At 45.1% G+C, this 26576-nt stretch overlaps 1 protein-coding gene across 2 annotated transcripts in view; it reads left to right on the top strand.

The window, feature by feature from the left end:
* The window catches only part of CPNE2 (copine 2), an 88672-nt gene extending 64555 nt beyond the window's left edge, over positions 1-24117 (top strand). For both annotated transcript variants that reach the window (XM_077310699.1, XM_077310697.1), the window contains exons 11-16: positions 4277-4410; positions 8659-8713; positions 12009-12060; positions 14251-14384; positions 21674-21910; positions 23370-24117. In XM_077310699.1, the coding sequence (XP_077166814.1) occupies positions 4277-4410; positions 8659-8713; positions 12009-12060; positions 14251-14384; positions 21674-21910; positions 23370-23477 (720 nt within the window). In that variant the 3' untranslated portion in view covers positions 23478-24117. The remainder of the gene's footprint in view (positions 1-4276; positions 4411-8658; positions 8714-12008; positions 12061-14250; positions 14385-21673; positions 21911-23369) is intronic.
* Positions 24118-26576: the final 2459 nt, after the last annotated feature.

Here is a 26576-nt window from a genome sequence, read left to right as displayed (position 1 = left end):
AGACTTCCAAGGAATATCAGGGATGCGCTATTGAGGCAGGCAGTGGCAACCCATCTGTGAACCTCTTTTGCCTTGAAAACCCTATGTGGTCGTCAGAAGTCAGCTGTGACTTGTCGGCATGCTCCCCCACAGCAAGGAGCAGTGCTGGCTGCAAGCATGGAGGGGATTGGATAAGCATATGGAGCAGAAGAGTCCATGAGTGGTTAATAGCCACTAGGTTTAGATGGAATACTGTGTCTGGGGCAGTGATGCTTCATATTTGTGGGAGTTATTGGGTGGGGGGGGGCAACTGTGGGAAGGCTTCTGGAGTTCTGGCCCTGATGGTGGACCTCCTGATTGCACCTGGGTTTTGGCCATGGTGTTACACAGATGTTGGCCTCATCCGACAGGGTTTTTCTTGGGTTCTTAGGAGAGGAGGTGCTAGGATAAGGCTCAATACCAATTCAGGCTTAAGGGATACTTAATTATTAGAAATTGGTTTGTTTAAGACACCAGACAGGAATAAGCCTCTTGCACACACTTGAACGCTTGAGTGTCTCCTTTCCCCAGTTTCTGTCCTGTAAAGCTGCCAGGGGTGCCCTTGCTTGGGCCGGGTAGAAGGAATTTTTCACGTGCTGTGTCTGAGAGTCATTCATGGGGTTCCCATGGACTTTCCTGAGCAAATGAAGCATCTTATTTCTCCAGTTTGAAAGGGGAAACAGGAGAGGGGCTGTGGTGGAAGCTGTGCCACAACCAGTTATAAGCCCCATCTTTAAAATGGTGGAAATTATGCGCTGGAGAGCACTGGTTCCGGAGGATCAGAGGCAGCAAATTCTGAGCAGCACAAAGGGCGGTTTGCTTACTGTAAATAGTTTAAAGTTTACCTCGGAGGCAAATAGCAGTTTTTGTGCAATGATATGACGGCTGTAGAAGGCAGTCATTGTACTCGCTTGAGCTGAATGAATGGAAGTGAAAATATATCACCCAGGGCCTTCATTGCACCCAGCAGTTCAACTTAATCCGATTACAGACCGAATTTAGATGCCCAAGTAGGAGTAATTTGTGGGTTTGAAACACTGCCGGAGCAGCCTGGAGGAGCCTGCACATTCATTGTGTGGGCAAGCACTGTGGATTGCAGAGTTGCTCTCCCCGTCAGCCCAAATTCTAATTGCAAACGAGGCTTGAAGTAAAACAGTTCACAACATCAGCCCAGTTAGTGTACGTATGCAGAAAAACACCCCGTTATGCAAATGCAGTCTCTTCCCCCATTTTGCTGCCAAACTCTGAAGTAGATGCACGAAAAAAATGGACGATTCCAAATTAGTGACAAGAGAGAAACAGAATCTATTTGCCTCCTGTTTCATCTGCACAACAACCCTGTGCAGTAGGCCTCAAGTGTTTCAACTCTACAACAACCTGTGTGTTTCTTCTCCACAACACCCCTGTCCGAACTCCAGAGCAGGCCTTTCTGCCTGGGGAGCTGATCTTTATAATCTGCAGGTGATCTGTAATTTCAGGAGCTTGCCTTCCCTTTCCTCTCCCCACAATAGACACCCAGTGAGGTAGGTGAGGCTGCCTTGTTCACGTTTCCTCCTTAAAATAGAAAGTTTTGAGAGGCTGATTCATGTAATGCAGATAAACGCTATTTCTGGATATTTTTAAACCCTCAAAATGTTACAAAATGGCTTCAACATGCAACTGAGTCTGTCATTTGTCCCCATTGGTGTTGCAGAGAGCACCTGTCTCATGCAGGCAAGGAGAAGATTCACACATCCTGTCCATAAAAATGCAAATAACAGCCTCAGTTGGTCTTGGGGCCATGCAGGGAAGGTTTTAACCCTTCAATCTCCACTTGGTTTTGCTGTTAGAAGCTGGGCTCCCTGTTTTGTTAAAAGAAAGAAAAAAGCCAGTTTTAAAGAATACCCCCCGAATGCTAGTAACATAGCAGGAAGCCACAAGGATAAAGGGATCAAATCCACCTCCCTTCCCTGCATAACCCAGGGATAAACTGAGGCTACCCAAGCTTCCAGTTTGCACTTTATGCATGTAGGGAGATGCATAAGCTTCCTCTTATCAGATTGAACCCTAAGAGAACACTTGGCCCTATTTTGCACACCAGCTCCCTTTGCAGCAGCTGTGCCATCAGTTGGAAGAATCCCATCCTCTGCTGTGTCAGATACTTTGCTTTAAGGATCCAAAAACTGATCTCACAGAACAGTACGATTTGCGAGCCACCAAGCAGAGCCCAATCCAGCAGGCATGGCTGGCAGCTGGCTGGGTGCCTGGCAGTCTCGGCCAGCATCCCTTTTGTAGGCTAGCAGCAGGGAGTGGAGCTTAATTGAACTTCTGCTGGACTATGCTTGCCTCAGAACATCACAGTTCCTGCACACCTGCCTTGTCTCCAAAACCAAAGTTCCATCTGGGGACCAAGTGCCAGAATATCATGCAATGAATCTCTACGCAAAAACAAGAGTGTAGAAAGGCTCTAAATGGGGGATATTAATCTCCTGTCTCCTTTTTGCTTGGCTTTTTCTTGAGGATGAGCAGAAGCAATAGCTCTGCAAGTGTAGGCAGGAACCATCTGACATCTCAAATGAGTGCTGGAGTTGACCCAAAGAGAAGATCAACCTCCTGGTTCTTTTCCCAGGGGAATCTCTGGTTCATGGTCGGCCTGGAATTAATTTTACTGCGACAGTCTTCTTGAAAAGTTCCCTATCCTCCCCGGCAGTTTGTGAGAGAGGTATTTTCCATGACACAAGAGACATGGTGTCCCTATTCCTGCATTCCAGTTGTCTTTGTGATGTGGAAATCATGTGGGTCTTTGTAATGTCAGTTTTGCACAATCTCCCCCCTCCCCCAGTTGCCCTAAACTTCTGCTTCGGAATGCAGCGCAGAGGGTCTTGTGCCTGCGTTTGTGCACACAAGCACACTCCCAAGGATTTACATTTTTGTTTGTTGTTTTTGGTCTACATAGACACAAAGGGGAAGGGAGGAAGAGTTGCCATAGAAACCTGGATGAGTACAAGTGCATGACACACACAGCCAAACTATTGCATCAAGGCTTGCCGGGCACAAAGGAGGGGGGGGGGAGAGTGGCCTATCTGACAGCCAAATAAGCAAGTGCCAAAAACAGGGAATCATCCGTCCAAAGCTTTTACTAGCAAGGAACTCTGGAGCGCCTTCATGGCAGGTATCATGCAATAACACTGCATTGTCCTACTTGATGCCCGTTGTCGTCCTGTAGGTCAGGGCAAAGCAGTAGTTAATGCTGAGATTTGAGAACATAGCGAAAAAGAGGGGAGAGGAATGGGAAGGCAACTGTAAGCCACTTTGAGCCTCCTTCGGGTAGAGAAAAGCGGCATATGACCAACTCTTCTTCTTCTTCTTCTTCTTCTTCTTGTTCTTCTTGTTCTTCTTCTTCTTCTTGTTCTTCTTGTTGTTCTTCTTCTTGTTCTTCTTCTTCTTGTTCTTCTTCTTCTATATAAATGTAAAGACTACACATAATACCATTCGAAACTCTGTTCTCCAAGAGGGGCTGAAATGGTATTGAACAATTAAACCTCCCTCTTAGAAGTATCCTTTGCAGCTTCTTAGAGTGCGAAGACATGGACACTGTCCACCTTTGTATAGACACCTGTTAAGGAAGAGCCTCCTAGGAATAATTAGGGAAGGGGTTGTGAATAAAGCAGCCAGTATTGCAGTGTCCTTGTTTGGAACACCGTGTGCAGTTCTGGTTGCTGTATCTCAAGAAAGGTATTGCAGAGTTGGAACGAGGATAACAGGAGACCAGACAAGATGATTAGGGGCTGGTGGCCCTTTCCTTTAAGAAAATGCTGGAGGTTGTGGGACTTTTCAGCCTAGAAAAAAGGCAGCAAAGGGCAGAAAATGATAAAAGTTGTAAAATTAGGAATGAGCTGGATAGATGGAGTTTTTCCTCAGTCCTCCATAATACTAGAACTGTGTTGGGAACTCTTAAACAATAACTTTTTATTGAAAGGATGCTGGGTACAGATCTTAAATAAGATCGTGCTCCAAAATGAAAATATGCTATCAGGTTGGCAAAGGCCTTTTCAACCTAACTCCGCTGCAGTTAAAATCTTACATCAGTGTTGACGGTGGTATATCCTGGTTCAGATCCCAATTTCACCTATGAATTCCTTCCTGAGTGACTTTGAGCAAATCAATAATGACCACATTAGCTTTCAGCTCCCCAAAATAACCTTTTTTTTTTCCAGACCGCAGAGCTTGCCACATCAATGGGCTGCAAATAAAAATGACTTTCTCCCCTTCCTTTCAGGTCGGAATTGACTTCACGGCATCCAATGGGAATCCCCGGGACCCCACCTCTTTACACTACATTAACCCCATGGGAACAAACGAGTACCTTTCAGCCATTTGGGCCGTGGGGCAGATCATCCAAGACTATGACACGTATGTTATTTCCCCACTGCTTGGACTAAGCTCACAGATCTATGGAGGAATAGGTCCTAGTTACCAGATCTAGTAAGAGCCTCTTGTGGCGCAGAGTGGTAAGGCAGCCATCTGAAAGCTTTGCCCATGAGGCTGGGAGTTCGATCCCAGGAGCCGGCTCAAGGTTGACTCAGCCTTCCATCCTTCCGAGGTCGGTAAAATGAGTACCCAGCTTGCTGGGGGGTAAACGGTAATGACTGGGGAAGGCACTGGCAAACCACCCCGTATTGAGTCTGCTAAGAAAACACTAGAGGACGTCACCCCAAGGGTCAGACATGACTCGGTGCTTGCACAGGGGATACCTTTACCTTACCAGATCTAGTACTGAGATCTCTTTTATGATGCTTTATTGCTGATGTTTTTCTTTTTATGATTGTTGCTGATTTTTTCATTATTTATTTTAGAACAAAAGTAGTGGTACAGAAAAGAAAAGGGGAAAACTGGATTGTACAACATAATTACATTTGTCAAAGCTAATCGTGTAGTACATAAGTTTAGGACAGAGAATAATTTCCCTTTCATCCTCTTTGTGATAACTTTTAAGATATTATCTTTAAAATACAATAATTCTTATTTCTGTTGGGGCATTGTTGAATTCATCTTTTAAGTTTCAAACTTCATAACTATTATATTTTGACCTCATGGGTTTCATATTTAATATGACATATTTTTGTCACTAATATTGGAACTAATAGATATGTAGAATATCACAGTATAAAAAGTCTATTATACAACTCATATAGAGAGGCCACTTATATTTGGAGTAGATTTTAATTCTGCTTCTATTTCATTATCATACTTTTTATGTATATATTCTCACTTTAAGTTTGTCTCCTGCTGGCTCTGTACACATAATGCACACTTCATCTTTCCTCAGATTATGTAATAGACCTGTTTCTTAAATGTTATTTTTTGCCATTACTGTATATTCAGCAAGTCCCATTCTTCTAAATGTGGACAGATGTCTAATTTCCATTTGGCTGCATAAATAGTTCTAGTCACTGTCACTACATATCTGTATAGCTCTTCTAAATGTTTTGGTAATTTATTAGGGAAAACACCTAATAGCATGCTCTTGGTTTCCTCTGGGAATTTAAACTATAATATAGTCTGCATTTTTTGGTTTATTTCTTTCCAATCTTTTTGCTTTTTTACGAGTCCACCACACACTAAATGTTCCATCTATCTCTAGACATTTCCAGCATTTTCCTTGCTAGTTTTTATGTGCTTTCTCAATGTCATTTGAAATTATATACCATCTGAAAAACATTTTGTTTTGATTTTCTCTTAGTATCTGGCCGACAGTAAATTTGATATCTTTCCCCCCATAGTCGTTCTTAAATTTTGCATAGATATCTGTTTTTAAGATTATGTATCTACTTATACATTTTTTCAGTTGTTCATCTTCCATTTCTAGCTGGAGTAAAATCTTATATATCCATTGTAGTAAATGCTTTTTTGTTCTATAATCAGCTTCTAAAATTTAGCCACATCTCTTAGAACTCCACCTTCAATATTCATTAGCTCCTTTTGTCTTGATACTAATCGATAATATATCAGACATGTTTACACTCTCATCCTTAATAGCTTTTCCTCTGAGTGTTTATCATCATGCCATAAGTTAATATCATTTTTATTTATCATATTCTTATCATAATGAGTTTCTGTTGGGGACATAAGAAAAGAGTTTGAGAGGCTCAGTAAATTCCGGTATGTAAACCATATTCTCAAAAATCCATCTCTTGTGTTACAATCTTTTTAGTCAATTTATTCAGTCCATCAGTTCTTCCTCAAGATCTGCTGATTTTAATTTTACTATTCTTTGCCTTAAGAGCCTCTTGTGGCGCAGAGTGGTAAGGCAGCGATATGCTGTCTGAATCTGTCTGCCCATGAGGTTGGGAGTTCGATCCCAGCAGCCGGCTCAAGGTTGACTCAGCCTTCCATCCTTCCGAGGTCGGTAAAATGAGTACCCAGCTTGCTGGGGGGTAAACGGTGATGACTGGGGAAGGCACTGGCAAACCACCCCGTATTGAGTCTGCCATGAAAACGCTAGAGGGTGTCACCCCAAGGGTCAGACATGACTCGGTGCTTGCACAGGGGATACCTTTACCTTTACCTTTATTCTTTGCCTTAAGTTCTTAATCGTCCACAATCCAGACCAAACCTGCTGCTTTGAATTATAATTAATGTTTGGGACTGCTAAACCTCTCTTTTTCTCATCTTGTAATATTTTGAAGTTTATTCTTGCTTGTTTGTTTTTTTGCCATTCCATATAAATCCATTTATTTGTCTTTTGCCACTCTTTCAGTATTCTTTCTTCTATGTATATGAGTAACAATTGGAACAAAAAGTTAAGTTGTGTCAATGCATTTGTTTTAATTGTAGAGATTCTTCCCAGCCACATGACCTTTAGATTTTTTCCATCTTAATAAGTCTGCTTAAATAGATTTCCAAATTTTCTGATAATTTTTAATACAGTTTTGTCCAGTCATATTAATCCCCAAGTATTTAATAGGGTTGGTGGCTGTTGAGTATTTTGTGCTCTTTATCATATCATCTTCTTGTGTTAAAACTTGCATGATCGTGTTTTCCCCTGTTTGTAGCCTGATAAGGATCCAAATTCTTTAGTATGTTAAATTACAAATTCAATAGCTTTATTGGCATGTTATTATTAAATTACATATTGCAACAATTTCTGGGGGTTCAATACTGTTAGAACCACTGTTGCTGCCTTTATTGCTGATGCTTTAGAGCAGTGGTCCCCAACCTTTCTGTGGCTGGGGACCGGCAAGGCATCGGGCCGTGCCCGCGTGGACCGCACCCGCACAGGCCACGCCCACACACCGGGCCGCACCCTGATTCCCTCTCCCCGCCCTCCCGCAGTAAGAAGCTTCCTGGGCCGCAAGCTTGCGGCCTGGGAAGTTTTTTACTGCGGGGGGGGGGCGGGGAGAGGAAGCCACGGCCCGGCGCCATGGCCGGGCCGCGGCCCGCAGGTTGGGGACCACTGCTTTAGAGCTCTGTGATGGTTCTGTTGCTGATGTGCAAGCACTTTATACCGTTTTACTACTATGCTTTTTTAAAAATCTTTAGCCACCCCAAGCAGGCCTCTAGATATGAATTTTCTAAATAAAATAAAAACAAACAAAGAGATGAAACCTCTGAGTTCAGAGGCAGTATACCCAAAGACCACAGGGGGGGAAAAAACATTGCGCCTTAGAAGGTCTCTTCTTATATTCCTCTGTTCCCCACTGAATTCTCTATGCTGCTCCTATTCACATTAGATGGTCCATCAGTGCTATTTACAGAGCTCTTTGCATTATTTATTCATTTTGGTTACACCTTGCTTTTCTGCCGAGTTTAATTCCCCAAGCAGTTTACAGCTATTAAAAACCCATCTTGGAGATGCTGCATGAGATATTCATGGGACTATGCATTCCATTTCAAATTTGTTATCTGACACACTATTCAGGAGTCTGACAACCTTTTCTTATCCCCCGCCTCCGAAGTGTCTAGCTCTTACGATCAGGGGGAATGAACAAAATGCATAATCAGGTTTTCAAAATATAGAGGAGAGCTTCAGTGCAGTGGAGCATCAGTGCTCTGTGTATCTCTTTGACACTTCTGTCTTGATCGTCATCATCTAAGTTTGCTTATGTAACCATTTATATGCTGCTTTAATCCCCAGTGGGGAACCAACACAGTTAATAAAACAAAAATTCAGCATCAGCACAATGGGACTTTTACAGTGTAACATTTAGTTTGGCCCAAGAGTCGGCTTGGGTTCTTGAGCAAGGTCAGGTGTAGAAAGTTAACTCACAAGAAACAGATGGGGGCAGATTCAGCTATAACAGTGGTCACCAAACTGTGGCTCTTCTGGTGTCTATGGCATGCTGGCAGGGGCTCATGGGAATTGTAGTCCATGGACATCTGGACAACCACAGTTTGGCCACCCCTGAGCCTATAAGGTAGCAAGCTGGCTATTTTTCCAGTTCTCTCCCTTCCTTATGTTTCTGCACAATTTATATTTTCAGCAATAAACTTTTTATGCATGCTTATTCAAATTAATTGTAAAATGCATATAGCTTTGTAACTGAAATAATGTTCCTTTGTTCATTATATTGTTTTGAGGGCAGGCTGGTAGTGAGGCATCTAGGAATCTACACATTCTCACTCTTTTATATCTACCCCCCACTCCCAATTATTTTGCAGGGATAAAATGTTTCCTGCTTTGGGATTTGGTGCTCAGTTGCCACCAGACTGGAAGGTAAATTCATTTCAACAGATGTGTATATGTTCATGGTTAAAGTGTCCAGATTGGTATGCAATCTTTGAATGTAGTTTCCAGCAGCTTTTTCTAAATTCTGTGACCAAGCAAGGGAGCATTAAATGCATTTGACCAGTATACAAGTTGGGAGAGAGCGTGGGACGAGATTTGGGACAGAAGGTATTTGTCATGTAACATAAAAGTTCCTCTTCACTCCCTGGTGAAGCTACCATGGTTTGATTAAGTCCTGGGAGGTTTAAGTCTAACATCCTGGGATATTGTGCCGTATTGCGCTATAGCAATCATTTGCAAATGGATTTTCTTGTGTGGATGAGACAATCCAAGAGGTTAAAGAGTGTTATGGCACAGCAGTAACTCATGCAAACGTTGTTCATTTTGTGGGCAGTCTGACAAACCAGTCTTTTCTTAAATTGAGTTTCATAACTAGTTTGCGAATGGCGGGTTGCCCCAACTACATTTTGCTGAGACTGCATTCACAAGCCACTGTTTGTTGAACAGCATTAATGGTTAGATGGTATATTTCCCAATCAGCAGTACATGGGAAAGAATTAGGCTCTTTGTTGTGATAATAAATGTGAAACTTTTCGACACTGAAAGTGATATGTAGAAGCTGAGTAATTTTATTTATTAAAACACCAGGGGGGGGGCGTGGGGGGGGGTGTAGGAGCAGGACCAAGCATTAGTCCCCAAAAGCTTTAACCTTTCTTCTCAGTGCCATATAAATCCTCTCCCAACTTCTAGCTTCATACTAGCATAAACATTTCACTAGTTAGCCTCTAAGTATGTGGGAAGGCAATTTTGAAATTTCTGGTAAATAATAGCAAGGGGGGAAACTGTTCATTCCCTTACCCCAGCCCCATGGCCCTAATCCAACTCATACCACCCCACCCAAGCTGCTTTCAAATAAAATTTGGAAGCTAACATGATGTGGTGGTTTAAAGCAGGGGTAGTCAACCTGTGGTCCTCCAGATGTTCATGGACTACAATTCCCATGAGCCCCTGCCAGCTGGCAGGGGCTCATGGGAATTGTAGTCCATGAACATCTGGAGGACCACAAGTTGACTACCCCTGGTTTAAAGAGTCAGACTAGTATCTGGGAAATCCGGATTTAAGTCTTCACTCTGCATTGGAAGATCACTCTCACAGCCAAACCCCACATCACAGGATTGTTGTGACAACTCAACAGAGGGAAGACTAATGTAATAAGCTGACTTGTGTCCCCCTTGAGGTATACATATCTAAATAAATGAACTGAAGATGCTGGAAAACCTGAATGTAAATTTCCTGTACTTTGTTTTCTGGCTTCTTCAGCTCAGTGCAAAAGACGCTACCTTTTTACGACTGACCAATCTTTATTTGCCAATAAAAAGCATATATATAGTAAATTGGACTGAGAGTCAATCAGAGGGGAACTGAGGAGAAACCCAGGATATTATCTTCAACATGCAGTTCAGTACAAATATGCACTTCGCGGGCATAATTTATTCCATTCTCAAGGCCTGTCTGCTCATTGTAGAGAAAATGGTAGTACAGAATCCAGTGTCCTAAGAATGTTATTTTAAACAAGCTTCTGGGAACTATTTCTCCCTCTTCCTTTGGAGAATGTTCGCTTTTAAATATTTGTGAACACCAGTCTGCAACTCCAATGGACAGCACGCGGCAACGCCCAAATATGTGGCTAATGTATAGCATAGACCGTCAAAGAAACTGGGGATGATCGTTAAAGATAAGAGACGTATAAATCATGCTTTGTTCTGCTGATGTTCTTGTTGCTATGGCACCACAAAACACTTTCAAAGAAGTGATATGAATAAGATATTTTGCAGGAAGAAAAAAAAAGTCACATTGGAAATGTCAGAGAACATCTTGAAATGCTAGCAGCTCTGTAAAAAGAAATCTCAACCTCATAGGTTTTTTAAAAATAAAATGTACACACACATTCCCTGTACAGAGTTAATGCGGTAGTGGAGACAGCTCCACCCTTGGGGAAGTAGAAATTTGTTCACCTGCCCACGACAGTTCTGTTTCAAGGTGTGTGTGTTTCCATCCCTCTAACTGGCTTGGCTGCAGATGGGGACTGCAGCAAAGAAATTAAAAGACGCTTGCTCCTGGGGTGGAAAGCTATGAGAAAGCTAGGCAGCATCCTAAAAAGCAGAGACATTACCCAGCCAACTAAAGTGTGTCTAGTCAAGGCTGTGGTCTTCCCAGCTGCAATGTATGGCTGTAAAAGTTGGACCATAAGGAAGGCCGAGTGTCAAAGAATTGAGGCTTTTGAACTCTGGTGCTAGAGAAGACTTTTACGAGTCCCTTGGACTGCAAGGTGAACAAACCGGTCAGTCCTAGAGGAGATCAGCCCTGACTGCTCCTTAGAAGGCCAGATTCAGAAGATGAAACTCAAATACTTTGGCCACATCATGAGAAAGAAGGACTCCCTGGAGAAGAGCCTAATGCTGGGAGCGATTGAGGGCAAAAGAAGAAGAGGACGACAGAGAATGAGGTGGCTGGATGGAGTCACTGAAGCAGTCGGTGCGAACTTAAATGGACTCCGGGGAATGGTAGAGGACAGGAAGGCCTGGAGGATCATTGTCCATGGGGTCCATGGGGACACAACTTTGCACCTAACAACAACAAAACTGGGTTGAATCGTAGAATCATAGAGATGGAAGGGGCCATAACAGGCCATGTAGTCCAACCCCCTGCTCAATGCGGGATCAGCCTCAAGCACCCATGATAATTAGCTGTCCAGCCGCTGCTTAAAGATCACCAGGGAAGGATCTTTCCAGCTTTTTCACTGACAATAGTGGGAGGAAGGGTGTTTGCTAAAAGGTCTATGTTATGGATCATGGGGTCCATGAGAACCAAGCCACATGGGAAGGGGGCTACATTGAGATGTGTTTGAGTCAGATAGCTCCAAGGATTCAACCCTGTAGTCAACAAGGAAGTCAGAACTCTGTGCCTGCAGTTCTGGAAGAAAAGCACAGGGAGAGGTGGGGTTACCCCATATGACACAGTTGTGCCTTCCAGTTTTATAGCTCAGGCAGTCTGTTCCCTGCCTCATTGCTTGGACAAGATAATGGAAGCTCCCCATTGTTCAATGCCATGTTACAAAATCTTTTCAGCATACAGGGAGGGACCTTCTCCTGTGTGTCTGGTTCAATGCACTCTGGAATTGCATGAACGCTGCAAGACTTTCCCTAGAAGATGGATGTCACTTGCATTTCTGCCTGCATTTTGCAAGGTGGAAAGGTTTAAATCCCTCTTTTTTCTTTTCCAGGTTTCTCATGAGTTCGCCATTAACTTCAACCCTACCAACCCGTTCTGCCTTGGTAAGTATGTGCTGCTAAGGACTGGGAAAATAAGCGAAGGGTCTAAGAAGGCAATTTGCTGATTCATACACTTGCCTTTGTTTTCCTCAAGAGGTTGATGAAAATGCAGGTCCCTGGATATCTTTAGTTCCTTGCTTTTGTATGCCCAGAATTACACAACATAGCTAGTGTTTGAAATACAGATATAGAACTCATTTTTTTCCCCAGGCAATGCTATCTGGAAACCCAAAGCATTTTGGCCTCTTCATCATTGCCACAAGATAACATACAGATCATAAAGCTGTAATACCGAGTGATTCCTCAGAAGGAACTAAAAATCAGCCCAAGTATTTTAACATGATTATACTGAGCCACAGAGCCTCTTGTGGCGCAGAGTGGTAAGGCAGCAGACATGCAGTCTGAAAGCTCTGCCCATGAGGCTGGGAGTTCAATCCCAGCAGCCGGCTCAAGGTTGACTCAGCCTTCCATCCTTCCGAGGTCGGTAAAATGAGTACCCAGCCTGCTGGGGGGTAAACGGTAATGACTGGGGAAGGCACTGGCAAACCACCCCATATTGAGTCTGCCATGAAAACGCTAGAGGGCGTCACCCTAAGGGTCAGACATGACCCGGTTGCTTGCACAGGGGATACGTTTACCTTTACCTTTATACCGAGCCACAAGATAGGTTAGACTACTGCTGCACATTCTTTGTGGGGCTACCCTTGAAAATAGCTCTACTTGTACAAAGTGCAAGAGCCCAGCTTCTGGTTGGTATTGGCCTCTTCTATGAGAATATGTATAAGGTATTTTCTCTGGCACGATTCCCCATTCTGTGTCAGGTGGTTGCATTTCAAAGGGCATTTATTGGCTGATATTGACAGTGATGGCTTTATTTGTTGTTGTTATAATTGTTTAGTTTTGTGCTAATTTACGCAGTTCCAGAGCAGTGGAAGTTCTATGAGTTGTTTGTTTTGCTGTTGTTCAGTATATTTTATTGTATTTTAAAATACATTAATGGCATGTCTACTTAGCTGGCCTAATGAACATCTGTTGATAGACCAGTCCTTCATGAATGCAAGTTGATAGCCCAGCAGTCTACACTTGGGATGCACAAAATAAGTCTGAGTTCATAGCTGACAGATATAGTAGAGCAGCCTTTCTCAACTTTTTTACCATTTAGAAACCCTTTAAACATTCCTCACGCTTCAAGAAACCCCAGAGGTGGTGCAGTCATGCAGAGTGTGGTTCAGAAGCCCATCCAGGGCCCACCCTTCCAGGACCATCAAGAAACCCCAGGGTTTCACAAAACTCTGCTTGAGAACGCCTGTAGTAGAGGACAAAGTGAATTAACAATATAAGAAGTAAAAAGCAGGGTCAGCCATGGTTAGTGCTTGGCTGTGAGAGCTCCAAGAAAGTTTGCAGAGGAAGACAAATGGCAAACTGCCTCTCCTCATCTCTGTGCCTTGAAAGCCCCATGGTCCTGAGGCTGCCATGAGTTGGTGGTGACTTTTTAGCAAACAGTCATTATTGTTTTTGCTATTTGTGCACTCATTCATTCATTCATTCATTCATTCATTCATTCATTCATTCATTCATTCATTCATATGGTGCCATCTCTGTGCAACACCAAGTGCTTTACAAAGCAACAAGCTTTTAAAATGTATATATATACAGTTTCCTGCCCCAAGTAGTGGCTTATATAGACTGCTGGGAACATGGCCTTCTGAAGCTTGGTGGTGCTCCAGAAATATTTCTGCTGCATTGTCTAAAGAGAGAGAGAAAGAGAGAGAGATGGAAATTTGCAATCTTTGGATCTATGCCCTGACCTGAAGAGCCTAGGCAAGCCCAATCTACCAGATCCTGGAAAGTAAGCAGACACAATCCTGGCTGGCATTTGGATGGGAGACCTCCAAGTAACACTAGGACCATGATGCAGGGGCAGGCAATGGCAAAGCACCGCCAGACGTCTCTTGCCAGGCTTCCAGACAATCCTCGGATCTCCTGGCTATATTACACTCATGACGCACCATAAATAAATAAATAATCTGCCTGTAGTGGGGCTTTTTTTTTTTTTTTAAGGAAAAGGACACTGTGTGATTAAAGTGGAAGGACCAGCCTTGATGTGTAAAATGAAGCTTAACCGGGGTGTGGATTGATGTGCCCCTGAGTATCCCCACAGCTGACCGCGTCCTCTTTTCCCCCACTGCCAAGGTGTGGAGGGCATTGTCCAGGCTTACTCCAGCTGCCTGCCTCACATACGTTTTTACGGACCAACCAACTTCTCCCCCATCATCAATCACGTGGCCCGGTTTGCAGCCCAGGCGACCCAGCAGGAGTCGGCAAATGTGAGTCTTCTCCCTTTCGACGTTGTTGTGTTCGGCGTGGGATTTCAAAGCCAGGCTCGTTTGGTGTCTTTGCTGTTCCTCCAAGGCAGAGCAACGAAAAGGGCCTATTGGATTCACATGTGTTGCCTGCTAGTGCAGGATTTCAGCAAGGAGAATTGTAAGGTGTCGGAGGGATGCTGTTCTTGGCTGCTTCCACCAGAAAGCTAACCGGTTGGAGATTCCTGGTCCGAGGGAGGTGTGCCTGTCCTCAACCCAGGCCAGGGCCTTTTCGGGCCTGGCCCCGACTTGGTGGAATGAGCTCCCAGGTGAGCTGTGGGCCCTGACAGAACTGTCTCAGTTCCACTGGGCCTGCAAAACAGAACTCTTCCATCTGGTCCTTGGGCAAGGCCAGGGTGTGTAAGATCTGCTCTCCATCCCCCAAGTTAGTCAAAACACCAGTCTGCTTAGGCAGTCTCCAGGGATGGGTGTATGAATGGATCTGTGAGCCCAGGGGTGGGAACTTGGTCACTGCCGGGGGGGGGGGGGGGCTATTGAGTTTAATGTGGGGTGAGATTTTTTTAGACTTTTACAGGGATTTGGATGAGGATTTTAGATTGTAACCCGCCACGAGCCGCTCAGTGAGAGTAGCAGGATATAAATCGAAACATAAATAAATAACGTTTTGAAAGCACCCACCATTAACCCTGGTTTAGGAGAGGAGGATGGGTTTGCTGTTTTGGTCCCGGCCAAGGAGTGAGACTCAAGAGAGGGGCTGTGGTTCAGTGCTTGGCCTGCAGAAGGTCCCAGGTTCAATCCCCAGGCTCTCCAGGCAAAAGGACCAAGGCAGGTGCAAACGCTTTTCAAAAGAAGTACTGAATGAACTCTTTTTGGCAAAGCGAACAGCCTCCTTAAAGCATGGGAGTGTCATGTGTGGCAGTCCCCCCATCTTTAACCCCCCCCCCCACACACACACCTGCACCATACATTGCTTTAGGTACTCACTCCCTGCTTCCCTTGTGCCCTTCCCCAATATTGGCACAATAGAAAGAAAACGACACCTGATCCAGGGCGGACTGCTTTTACTTTGAACTTATTTGTCATTCATTTGCTTTTAAATTGAAAATGGAAATTTGGACTCTCGTTCACACTGTTGCTTGAATGCATCACAGAAAAAAAAAGAGAGAGAGAGAGAGAGAGAAAGTGTGGTTGAGGATTTGTTCCAGATTTCTTATCTCTGTTTTACCTTCTCATTATGATTCCCACTTGCAACTTCCCTCTGCAGCAAAATGTCACCTAGGAAATCAGATAGAATCTCCAGGTACCCATATTGCTTCAGAGCAAGAGCCACGTGACATCTGCTTCTCTTTGTTTGCTCCTGCATGGAGAGCATGTTTTTTGTATATTGATTTTCTTAGGAAAATAATATACTAGTCTACTCTTACCTAGGCACGTGCACACGCAAAACATTCGGACTGTTTTGGATTCAGCCTGAATGGATTCCGTGTGAAGCACCCAAAACACCCTGCACTTGGGGCGGGGAACACCTGCCAAATGGCTCATACTGACAGCCGGGCAGGGCATCCTTTAAATGCCTTGCAAAGACTTTGCAGGAGGCAGCTTTGCCTGCAAAGTCTTTGCAAGGCATTTAAAGAGCACCACCCTGGCATTGGGGAGTCCTTTAAAGAGGACCCTACAAAGCAGCTGATACTGACAAGTGTGGTGCTCTTTAAATACCGTGCAAAGATTTTGCAAGGCATTTAACAAACGCCATGCCTGTCAGTATCTACTCCCCCCACACATTCTCAGACACTGTCTGAGAAATTGCGGGGAGGTATTTAAAAGGCTCACGTAGCAGCTGACCTGTCAAGATTAGCTGCCTGTTGGGTTCTCTTCCCCCTGCCTTCTCAGGTGCTGTCTGAGAAAGCGGGTGTGTGTGTGGGGGGGGGGAGAGCATTTAAACTGGCCTAATCATGGCCGAATCATTGCATTGTGATTTGGCCATTGCTGATTCGTCTCATTTAAATGACAGGGGTGGGCAGTTCGGCTTGGTTAGGTCTGAAAAGTACCAGAATCACCATTGATTTGGGTGCTTATCTGAACCGAATGGCCCATCCCCGCTCCTGTCTTGTACCTTGGGTAGGGGTGTGCTTACATGGCAAATTAGTCTTAATTCTGATTTAATTCATTTTGCATGAAGGGGAGAGGATTACCTTGAAGGTCTAGGAGAGCTAATTAGATGTAAATTGCACCCCCCACTTTGGCACTAATGTGTTGAACCCAAGGGAATATTTCCATATCGTGCAGGAAAGGCATAGATTTCTCTCAGGCAAGCCCTGATCCGGGTCTTTGTGTAACATCCAATATTATTAAGACTTATTCTCCGAGTCCTTTTCTGCCCTATCAAGCTGTATAGCTGAACAGCTATCGTGAACTGGAGCCCACTTCTTATTTAGATTTTGCTTTGGCCAGTGCAACTGCCTGCTATTTCTATATGAGAAGAACACATGCCCCTTTTTCTAGGCCTCTTTATTCACGTGGGGCTGCTGAAGAACTGGTCTCCAGTCCACCAAAGTTTATGCTGGAAAAAAATTTTTTATGAGTCTTTAAGGCACCACGAGACGCCTGTTTTATGGGGGAGGCTTTTCTGTAACAGACTGTCACCCTTATCCCTCTGGAATGAGTTTCTGCGGGTGACAGCCCCTCCCACCTCGCTTCTGGCACGGTACAAGGAAGGAAAGATTCCCTCTCCCTGCTTTCCATGCAGCATTCATAATTTTGATAAGCCTCTATCGTAGGGGTGGCTATGTAGTCCATAGACTACAATTCCCATGAGTAGGGACCCCCAGTATGCTCTTGGAAATTGTAGTCCATAGACATCTAGAGAGCCACAGTTTGGCTACCCCTGCTCTGTTGAATCCCTTGTCTATGTCTTTTCTAAACTACGAATCCTGATGGCCAATCCTCTGTAGGGTACATGCTCTAAACCAGTGATTCCCAAAGTGGGCGCTACCGCTCCCTGGTGGGTGCTGCAGCGATCCAGGGGGGCGGCGATAGGCCACAGGTGCATTTGGGGGCGATGAATAACTATTAAAATTTTAAAAAATTAATTTCCAGGGGGCGCTGAGTAATATTTTTTCTGGAAAGGGGGCGGTAGGCCAGATAAGTTTGGGAACCACTGCTCTAAACCCTTGATCATTCTGGGTTTCTTTTTATACGTGGGTCTGCTCAGTCCTATATAGAAGGCTGGAGGGGGCCTGAATTTTAGAGGACATGCAGGTTAAAAGAAGAAGAAGAGTTCTTCTACCTGCTATCTGATCTCCCCAGTGGCTTTTCTCCTGAGTCAAGTTTCAACAATAGTACATCTCACTGCAGGCAGAAGGTCCCAGGTTCACTCCCCGGCATCTCCAGTGAAAAGGCTCGGCTAGGAGGAGATGTGGAAGACCTCTGCCTGAGACCCTGGAAAGCAGCTGCCAGTTTTGAGTAGATATGAGTGACTTTGGTGGACCAAGGGTCTGATTCAGCATAAGGTGTGTTTCTGTGTACCTTCTGGACTGTTCCAGGAAGACCCGGAATAAACTTTAAGGTCCTTGGCCATTTGCATATTCCTTGTATTTTCTCCATTTATTAAAAAGTCACTTTGACAGTTGGGATGGTCTCTAAAAGAAGATCCGTAGTGACTTGACTCCTCTGGCCTTTTCTCATTGAATCAATCATTTTGGTAGCTTACCTAAGGCCAGAATTTCCCCTCAGTATGAGATGGATCCAGAGTTTTGGTTGTTCAGGGTTTTATTATTATTTTTTGGCTTGTTTTTATTTTGAGATGTGCGTGTGCTTTCACCATAGCAACATGGATTGCAAAGGAGCCAACTCCACATAAAGGGATTGAAGCAGAAAATACATATTTGAGAGAGACAGCCATAGCTACGGGCAGCAGTGATCAAGCTGACCCTTAGTGGAGGAGGGCCCTGCCTCCTTGTCCCCCCAAAAAACTGTGTGCAGACCCCAGTGCTGCAGAATACATGGAAAATAGATACACACACCCTCCCCTAAACTGGGTGTCCTCATTACACCTGACCTCTACATCCCCCTATGGGTTGCCTGAGCCTCTCTACTCTGTTTCATAGTTTTTTATCCTATTCTTTTTCTGAGGAGCTTGGGGTCCCCGTCCTCCATGCTATCTTCACAATTACCTTGTGTGGTGAATCAAGCTGAAAGGGACTGGACCAGGGTCACCCAGTTAGCTTCATGGCTGAGTAGGGAGACCTCCTCCCCTTTTGTATTCATAGTAACCCTGTGGGGTAGGTTAGGCTGGCAGATAGTAACTGACCCAAGGTCAACCAGTGACCTTTCATGGCAGACTGAAGAGTCACGCCTGAATTTCCCTGTTTTCCATCTAATCACAATATTATTAAAAATTTTAAGGACTCAGCTCTTTCTTGTTTCTGTTGTGAGGGAGGGAGGGAGGGAGGGAGGGAGGGAGGGAGGGAGGGAAGGAAGGAAGGAAGGAAGGAAGGAAGGAAGGAAGGAAGGAAGGAAGGAAGGAAGGAAGGAAGGAAGGAAGGAAGGAATTAGGGCACAAGCTCTGAATTAAATTGTAGCTATTTTCTTCATTGTTAATCAGAGGCAGAATAAAGGAGTCTCCCGATCTTGCTTCTCCACATTTCCCTTTGTTACTTCCTTTCTTAGTGCCTTTCTGAAGGTGGAACTAATCTTTTACTGATCTGAACTTGATAGAAAAGAGGGTGTGGGAGAGAACTGAGGTAGTAGCAATGAATCAGTTCTCCCAAGAAGAGTTTGCCAACTTTCCGCCACCAGCAATGCTTTCAGACAGTGATCTTTTTGGCAGAGAGACCCCTGCAAGTCCTTTAAGGAATTCCATCAGAATGCAGAGCATTCTTGCACGTGCTGTCGGTGCATGACCCTGGCATACATGGAGGATGCACAACTCATCAAACATATGGAGCTGCCCATTGTATGGGGAAGATCAGCACTAGTCAAGCCTTTTCCCATTAAAGAGCCCCTGAGAAGCACCCAAGGCAACCTGGAAATCCCAGAACACAGTAGCCCTGTTCACATGTTAATACAGTGAATGTTTGTAAGAAAAAGTCAACACACATTCACTCTTCGAATGAAGCCTGGGGTCAGTAGCTGGGTAAATCCAGGGTTTTAGTCACACATTCAGCTGTACGTGCATTGAGTGTAACATGAGAATCACTCAACATTTACCAAAAGAACAATGTTCACAAGAATATGAACAAGGCTAGTATGAAAATCTGAAGTGGAAGATTTATTTATTCAGCAGACAACTTTTCTTGGGAATAGTAATCCTTAGTCCAGCTTGTTTCTGTGTCCATGTGATTTATGTAAACTTGTTGTCACCTGCCCTGAGCCATCCAGGATGGGTGATAACAGCTTTTAGGATGGGTTATAAAAATAAAATAATAATTATGATGAGGACTAGAAACTTGCTTTCATTTTTTAGATGATAAATAGGATATTGACCTCTGTCCCCAACTCTCTACATACATGAAGCAAAATCCATCAAACATCTGATCTCTGAGTCATAGGAGCCAACGTGTCACTCTGTTGTAAAGATTGTCTCCTCATTCACCGCTCTTTGAAACACGAGCCTGTACAGCACTGGAGTGTGTTGGGAGGGGGATGAACAAACAGGGGCAGACTTTTCACAAAATGCACAGATACCCTTAAATAAATGTCACTCGGATTTCCATGCCAGCTTAAAGGATCTTTAAAGGAGGCAATGCAAATCCGTCGGGAAGAATTAAATGTAATTGCCAGCGAGTTTGAGTTAGTGCATTTTAATCTGTGCAGTGGGGGGGGGGGAGGATGATGGCTTGGCATTGAATTTTATCCTTGGATGTTTTATTAGGATGAACATCAGGAAGATCCAGCGTGACAGAAAGTAATGGGGATGTGTGTGTCGCTTTGTGTAAAACTGTGGTTTTGGGGTTGGGTACTCATTAAGGTCTACAAGGCCATCAAGCCCTTATTATAGTAGCAGAGAGATGAACCAAAAAATCAGGTTAAGATAGAATAAATAGCACCTAATATGGACGACTAGCCCAATCCCAGCTTGATTCTAGGCACCAGAAAGCAGTTGTGCTTTACCTGTTATTTTGACCCTCTAGTCCAGGAGTGGCCAAATGGTGGCTCTCTAGATGTTACCATGAGCCTCTGCCAGCTGGGAATTGTCATCCATGGACATCTGGAGAGCCAGTTTGGCCACTCCTGCTCTAGTCTGTGGCCCTCGGCTCCGAATCTGAGTGCCAAACCACTGATGCCGATATAACAAGCTCCCTGGATCTGGTTCACTTTCCTTACATCCCCAAAGCCACTGTGGGGAACATTATTGAGAAAGCCAGTAGGGGCTCTATCGGGGTCAGGACCTAAGTGTGGCACTAAGAGGGGCTCCTGCTTTCCCCCATATGCTATTTTCCCAAGCTGAAACAGCCCAGCAGAGTGGGGAGAGTTATATGCCCTCATTTCGGAGCTGCATCTACATTTACTATTAGGAGAAGCCTAGACCTGACTCATTGATCCATTTATTGCAGGGGTAGTCAAACTGCGGCCCTCCAGATGTCTATGGACTACAATTCCCAGAAGCCCCTGCCAGCATTCGCTGGCAGGGGCTTCTGGGAATTGTAGTCCATGGACATCTGGAGGGCCGCAGTTTGACTACCCCTGATTTATTGTTTGAACTGGCCCTGAAGTGCATTCCCATTGCCTTACATCCGCCTCCTGCAAGAGAATAGTTCAGGTCACAGTTCCTCTCCTTAATCAACAGTCATACTTAGAGCCAATGCCCATGCAAAACATTCTGGAATTTCTGCCGTTCTCTGTTTCTGTGATTTTTCAAGAAATGGGGCTTAAGTTGGGAGGCAACCTCTAAAGGCACACTGGTAGGGAATTCATGGTTGTTCCGCTACCAGTGTGCCGGTAGCCCAGGACTCTGTTTCACATCGTGGCCAGCCAGTTACCATGGCTGTACTCCATTGAACGGTGTAGCAAGAATGGGGCAGTGCTAATCTTCATTTTGGAAGTGCTTGAGCAGGAGAATGTCCCAGTGGATAGGATCCATCCAAGAATCTTTCCCTGTGCTTTACCATCTCTTAAGGGTACCCATCACCGGAAGCAGCCACCATAATTAGCCCAATAAAACCAGCTACTTCTGAAGCAGAACTGTTTTGTCTCCAGCTAAGGTATCTCAGCCTCTAAGGTGAGCACACCTGAGGCCCTGTCCCAAGTCTGATTCTCTTTTGTTGTCCCGTTCCTCTGCTGTGTCTCTTCAGCAATATTTCATCCTCCTGATCATCACCGACGGTGTCATCAGCGACATGGACGAGACAAGGCACGCCGTGGTGCAGGCCTCCAAGCTGCCCATGTCCATCATCATCGTCGGAGTGGGGAACGCGGACTTTGCTGCCATGGAGTTCTTGGACGGGGATAACCGCGTGCTCAGATCCTACACGGGAGAGGAGGCCATGCGCGACATCGTCCAGTTTGTGCCATTCCGCGAGTTCCGCAGCGTGAGTGCCGGAGGCTTGGTTGGTGGTGTCAAGGGGCAGGGTTGGGGTGGGGGGAGGCATTGCTGGTTTTCCAAGGGGGGAGCCTAGCGTCTCCAGGGTGCAAAGATACCAGAACCTTCAGCCAATACTGGACCAGTTTTCTTATACCAGATAATCTCATATCTAGTAAATTTTTATCCCTGATGTTCCTCTAAGGCAGGGGTAGTCAACCTGTGGTCCTCAAGGAGGCTCATAGCTTTCCTATTCCTCCAGTGGTAACCTTTACAAGGTGGGACCCACCTGTGTATCACAAGCTCCACCTGACAAGGGTTTGGTCCACTTTCTTGGAACAGGGGTCAGGTGCCAGACTGGGGAAAGTGCTCAGGGAAGCCCCAAGTGGCAGGTCAAAGAACTACATGACTCTCCTGAGCCAATATCACTGACTTGGGCAGGGATTATGGTTGGCCTGAGGTCACCTAGAGACCATCAAAGCTTAGTATTTTTGTGTTTGTTTAGATCTGGTTTTTCTCCCCAATGGGGACCAAAAGCAATTTACAATATGAAAATACAACGGAAGAGACCACAGAAGAAACCACTCTTTCTCCGCCCTTGTCAGCTCTAGGACGCTGGTCACACCCAGGCTTTAAGTAACTATAAGCAGAGGAGAAATAGTCCTCACCAAGACCTTACCTAGCTGCTGTTAGGCCAACCAACAGGGTCTTTCCCACTTCTTCCCCTGCTGCAGTCAGGATTCAATCCCAGGCTTTCTAGATGCTAATCCAACAGTAACCAGTATGCCATACTGGCTTTCCTAGGGTTAAGAGCTGGATGCAAACAGAACTCTTGTCTACCAACAAAGAAAGACCACCCAGTGTTCATTCATTAAGGACAGCCAGCTTGGTGTTGTGATCAACAGCAGCAGCCTCTAATCTGGAGAGTCGGGTTTGCTTCCCCACTCCTCCTCCACATGCAGCCAGCTGGGTGACCTTGGGCCAGTCACAGTTCTCTCATATCTCTCTGTTTCACCTCCCTCACAGGGTATCCATTGTGGGGAGAGGAAGGGCAAGTGATTGTAAGTCACTGAGACTCCTTTGGGTAGTGAAAAAGCCGGGTACAAAATACCGGTTCGCCTCATCTTAATAAATAACATCCATGGAATGGATCGTAGGAGAAAGTGCTGTCAAGTCACAGCAATCCCCATAACATTTCCAAGGCACGCGACAGAGGTGGTTTGCCATTGCCTGCCTCTGTGGAGTAACCCTGGACTTCCCATCCACGTTCCATCCTGGACTTCCCATCCATGTCCCTGCTTATCTTCTGTGATCCAATGAAACTGGGCTAGCCTGCTCAGGCAGTGAAAAGTCTACAGAGATGTCCAAAGTTCTGTCTGGGATGTGGGTTCCAAGATGGATTGTTTCTTTATGTGCCACCGTGTTGGGCGAACCCACCTTTTGCCATGCTTCTCTTTCTTGTGTTCCAGGCCCCTAAAGAGACCTTGGCCAAAGCCGTCTTGGCGGAGCTCCCGCAGCAAGTGGTCCAGTATTTCAAGCATCAAAACTTGCCGCCCATCAATTCAGAGCCCGCCTAGAGCCCGATCCGTCGTGCTTCGCCTGCATGTGTCCTATTGAGCTCGTCGGTGACAGAAGGTTGCATGTGTCACGTGGTTTCAAACCATTTGTACCTTTCATTTAGCAAATTGGTTTTGGAGACGCCAACGCCCCCCCTAACCCCTAAGCCCAGGGGTAGGCAAACTGTGGCCCTCCAGATGTCCATGGACTACAATTCCCATGGGCCCCTGCCAGCATGGACATGTGGAGGGCCACAGTTTGCCTACCCCTGCCTAAGCCCGTCCCAAAAGCAACACTTGCAATGCAAGAAGCGCTGGGATCTGCTCGCTCTTTCTCTCTCCCCCTCTCTACATTCCTGGGGCAAGAAAACACATTGTCCGTACCAGATTTCTTTTATCCTTTCCCTGTTCTCAGAACCAACTTTTAAGTATTTGAATGTACTTTGTATGATTTTTGTGGTATGAGAGAACGTTTTTACAAGCGGAATTTGCTCTCCATCCCACCCCAGTCCATGACATTCTCACCCTCTCATTGCCCAAAGAAACATGGACAGATCCCGGATGTGTCGTACTTGTACTTCTGATGCTTTATGTACATTTTTATACTGTGGACATGTCATATTTGTTACACTCAGGTTAATAAACAAATCTGGTCTCTTAACTTGAAGGACTTCTGTTGTGCTCTGAGTTGGCATTCACACAGCAGAGGGTGGAACAGCCTAACTTACTTGGATCTGACAGTCTAGGTTTTTTTTATTTAAAAAAATTCTACACTGCTTTCCGCCCTCCAGGGTGGTTAATAATCATTCAACAACAATCAATCTATTAAAACAAAACCTGAACCAGTTCTGCACAAGAATGAATTAAAATCAGGGCAGGAGTGCGCCATTGCCAAATGGAGGAGCTGCCAAAGATAACTGTAGCAGAGTTGTATAGGTAGAGAGTCCTCCATGTACCCCAGTCTCCGTCAATTTGGGGCTCTGAATGGTGTCTGAAAACACAGCAGAAAGACATGAATGTCTTGGAATGATATGCTCATTGAGTTCTAATTAACTCTGTAGCCCTCACCATAGCCAGAATCAATTTTTAAAGGCAGCCCTGCATACAGTAATTAAACCTGGATGTTCCTTTATGACAGCTGGCCATAATATTCCTTTCCATGAATGGCTGTCATTGATGAACTGATCCAGGAATGAAAATAGACACTGCAGGGCACAGAGGTCTCTCACAGACAACGCTGGATCTCAGAACTTCTCCACGGCATGTTGTTATGTTTTATTCATCTATACTTTCAATACTTTTGGAGACTTTAGTTCTTTTGAGCGGGCACCTCTTTCCTTTTTTTGGCTTTGTTTTGCAGTGAGATTCCCTTTGGTCTTGTTTTTGGAAGTAAAAGAATGCCCTTGGAAGGCCCAGCGGACAAGTTCCCGGATTCAGAAGATCTCCACTTCTGGCTGGCTGGGAATCAAAAGGACATTGATGGAAAATGTCAAGTCACAACCTACTTATGGCAACCTTGGGGGTATTCAGTGCAAGAGGTGGTTTGCTGTTGCCTGCCTATCTGCAGTAGCAACCCTAGCCTTCTGTGGTGGTCTCCCATCCAAGTATGAACCAGGACTAACCCTGCTTAGTTTCCAAGATCTGGCTAAATTGGACTAGTCTGGACCATCCAAGTCAGGGAGTTGTCAACTTTCACCAGGATCCAGGTGCATGAATGCTGTTTGTCAAAGTTTCTGTGAAAGCACATCTAGCAACATTTTCTTCTCTGATTGTCCTGCCCCCCCCCCACTCCCAGAAGTGTGAATAGGTCAGTAAAGTGCCACTAAATGCATTTCCAATGTTTCCCTTGCTGAGGCTTCCACACATAGGCTGATCTTGAAATTACACATGCTTTATAAAGTACAAGGCTGAAATGCAATTTTGAATCAACCCCTCTACTGGGCTGTGATTCAAGTTAGGAAACCAAATACTCTTGCATTTGGAACTCTCCCTTTCTTGCATGTACTTACCAGGGCTGAAACAGCACAAGCGAATTTAGATCGAGGAACAAAAAGAAGTCTGGGCCGTGGCTACACTGAACCACCACTTGCTGGTATTTGCTTGTGGCCCAAATATGTGAATATCCAAAACTACCTTCTATGTAGTCACACTGTTGGTCTCCCAAGGTCAGGCTTGTCTAGTCATCTCTCCAAGGTCTCAGGTGGAAGTCTTTCACTTCACCCCCCACCTGATCCTTTTAATGAGAGGTACCAGGGATCACAGTTGGTCGTCTCCATTGGATATAATGGTGGGATGGGGGCACCCTCTTTGGGAGCCCCTAGACATAGACCTCTTGGATCAATCATTTTGAAATTTGGAGGGAAGAGCCTCCCAGAGCTACCCTAATAGTTTGGAGGCTTTACCTCAAACCCCCACCCCCCGGAAAAGGCAGGAACACCAAAATTCCCATTATAGTCTTTGGCACCATTGACTTCCATGGGCGCTGAAGCCGAAGCTGCCAAATCGTGCACAAGCCTAATTGTGATCCCATAATGGGTGGTGTTCAAAAGCACTATGCACCTATGATTCTCTGATTCTATGCATAGGTATTGCAAAGTAGAAGTATGATTTAAAAAAAAAAATTAGCGGGCATCGTGGAACCTTTAAACTGTGTCAGAATATGGAGGGAGGGGATGGTTGCCTGAATTGATTGACAGGTGGAAGCACGGCGCTTATAAGACACGTTGCTGTCTTCTGCCTCTTCCAGCAGCAGGTGAGGAGGGCAAGACACGCAAAAAGAAGGCAGACAAAGGGAAGACAGCAAAAAGGTGAGGAGGGGGCACGATATAATGTTGCACTTTGCCATTCCGCAGGCTTGACGCTATTTATACTAATGTGCGGAAATGTCTTAAAAGATGCAGACGCACCCACACACACCCATCCTCCACTGCCCATCATCATGGCCAGACAAGGACAAACAGCATAGGCCAGGAATTAATGGCCCATAAAAGCCACAGAAAGTCCGGAATGCCATAATTAAAATCCGTTCTCAGGTCCTTCCAGCTATTGAGCCCAAACAGAACCTGTGACGACCACTTAGTTCTCTGTTTCCCTTGATATGTTTGCACAAAAAATTGTATG

The sequence above is a fragment of the Paroedura picta genome, chromosome 14 (assembly GCF_049243985.1).
Source record: "Paroedura picta isolate Pp20150507F chromosome 14, Ppicta_v3.0, whole genome shotgun sequence".
NCBI classification, from domain to species: domain Eukaryota; kingdom Metazoa; phylum Chordata; class Lepidosauria; order Squamata; family Gekkonidae; genus Paroedura; species Paroedura picta.
The sequence above is the reverse complement of the archived record's forward strand: the minus strand, read 5'-3'. Positions and strand labels throughout refer to the sequence as shown.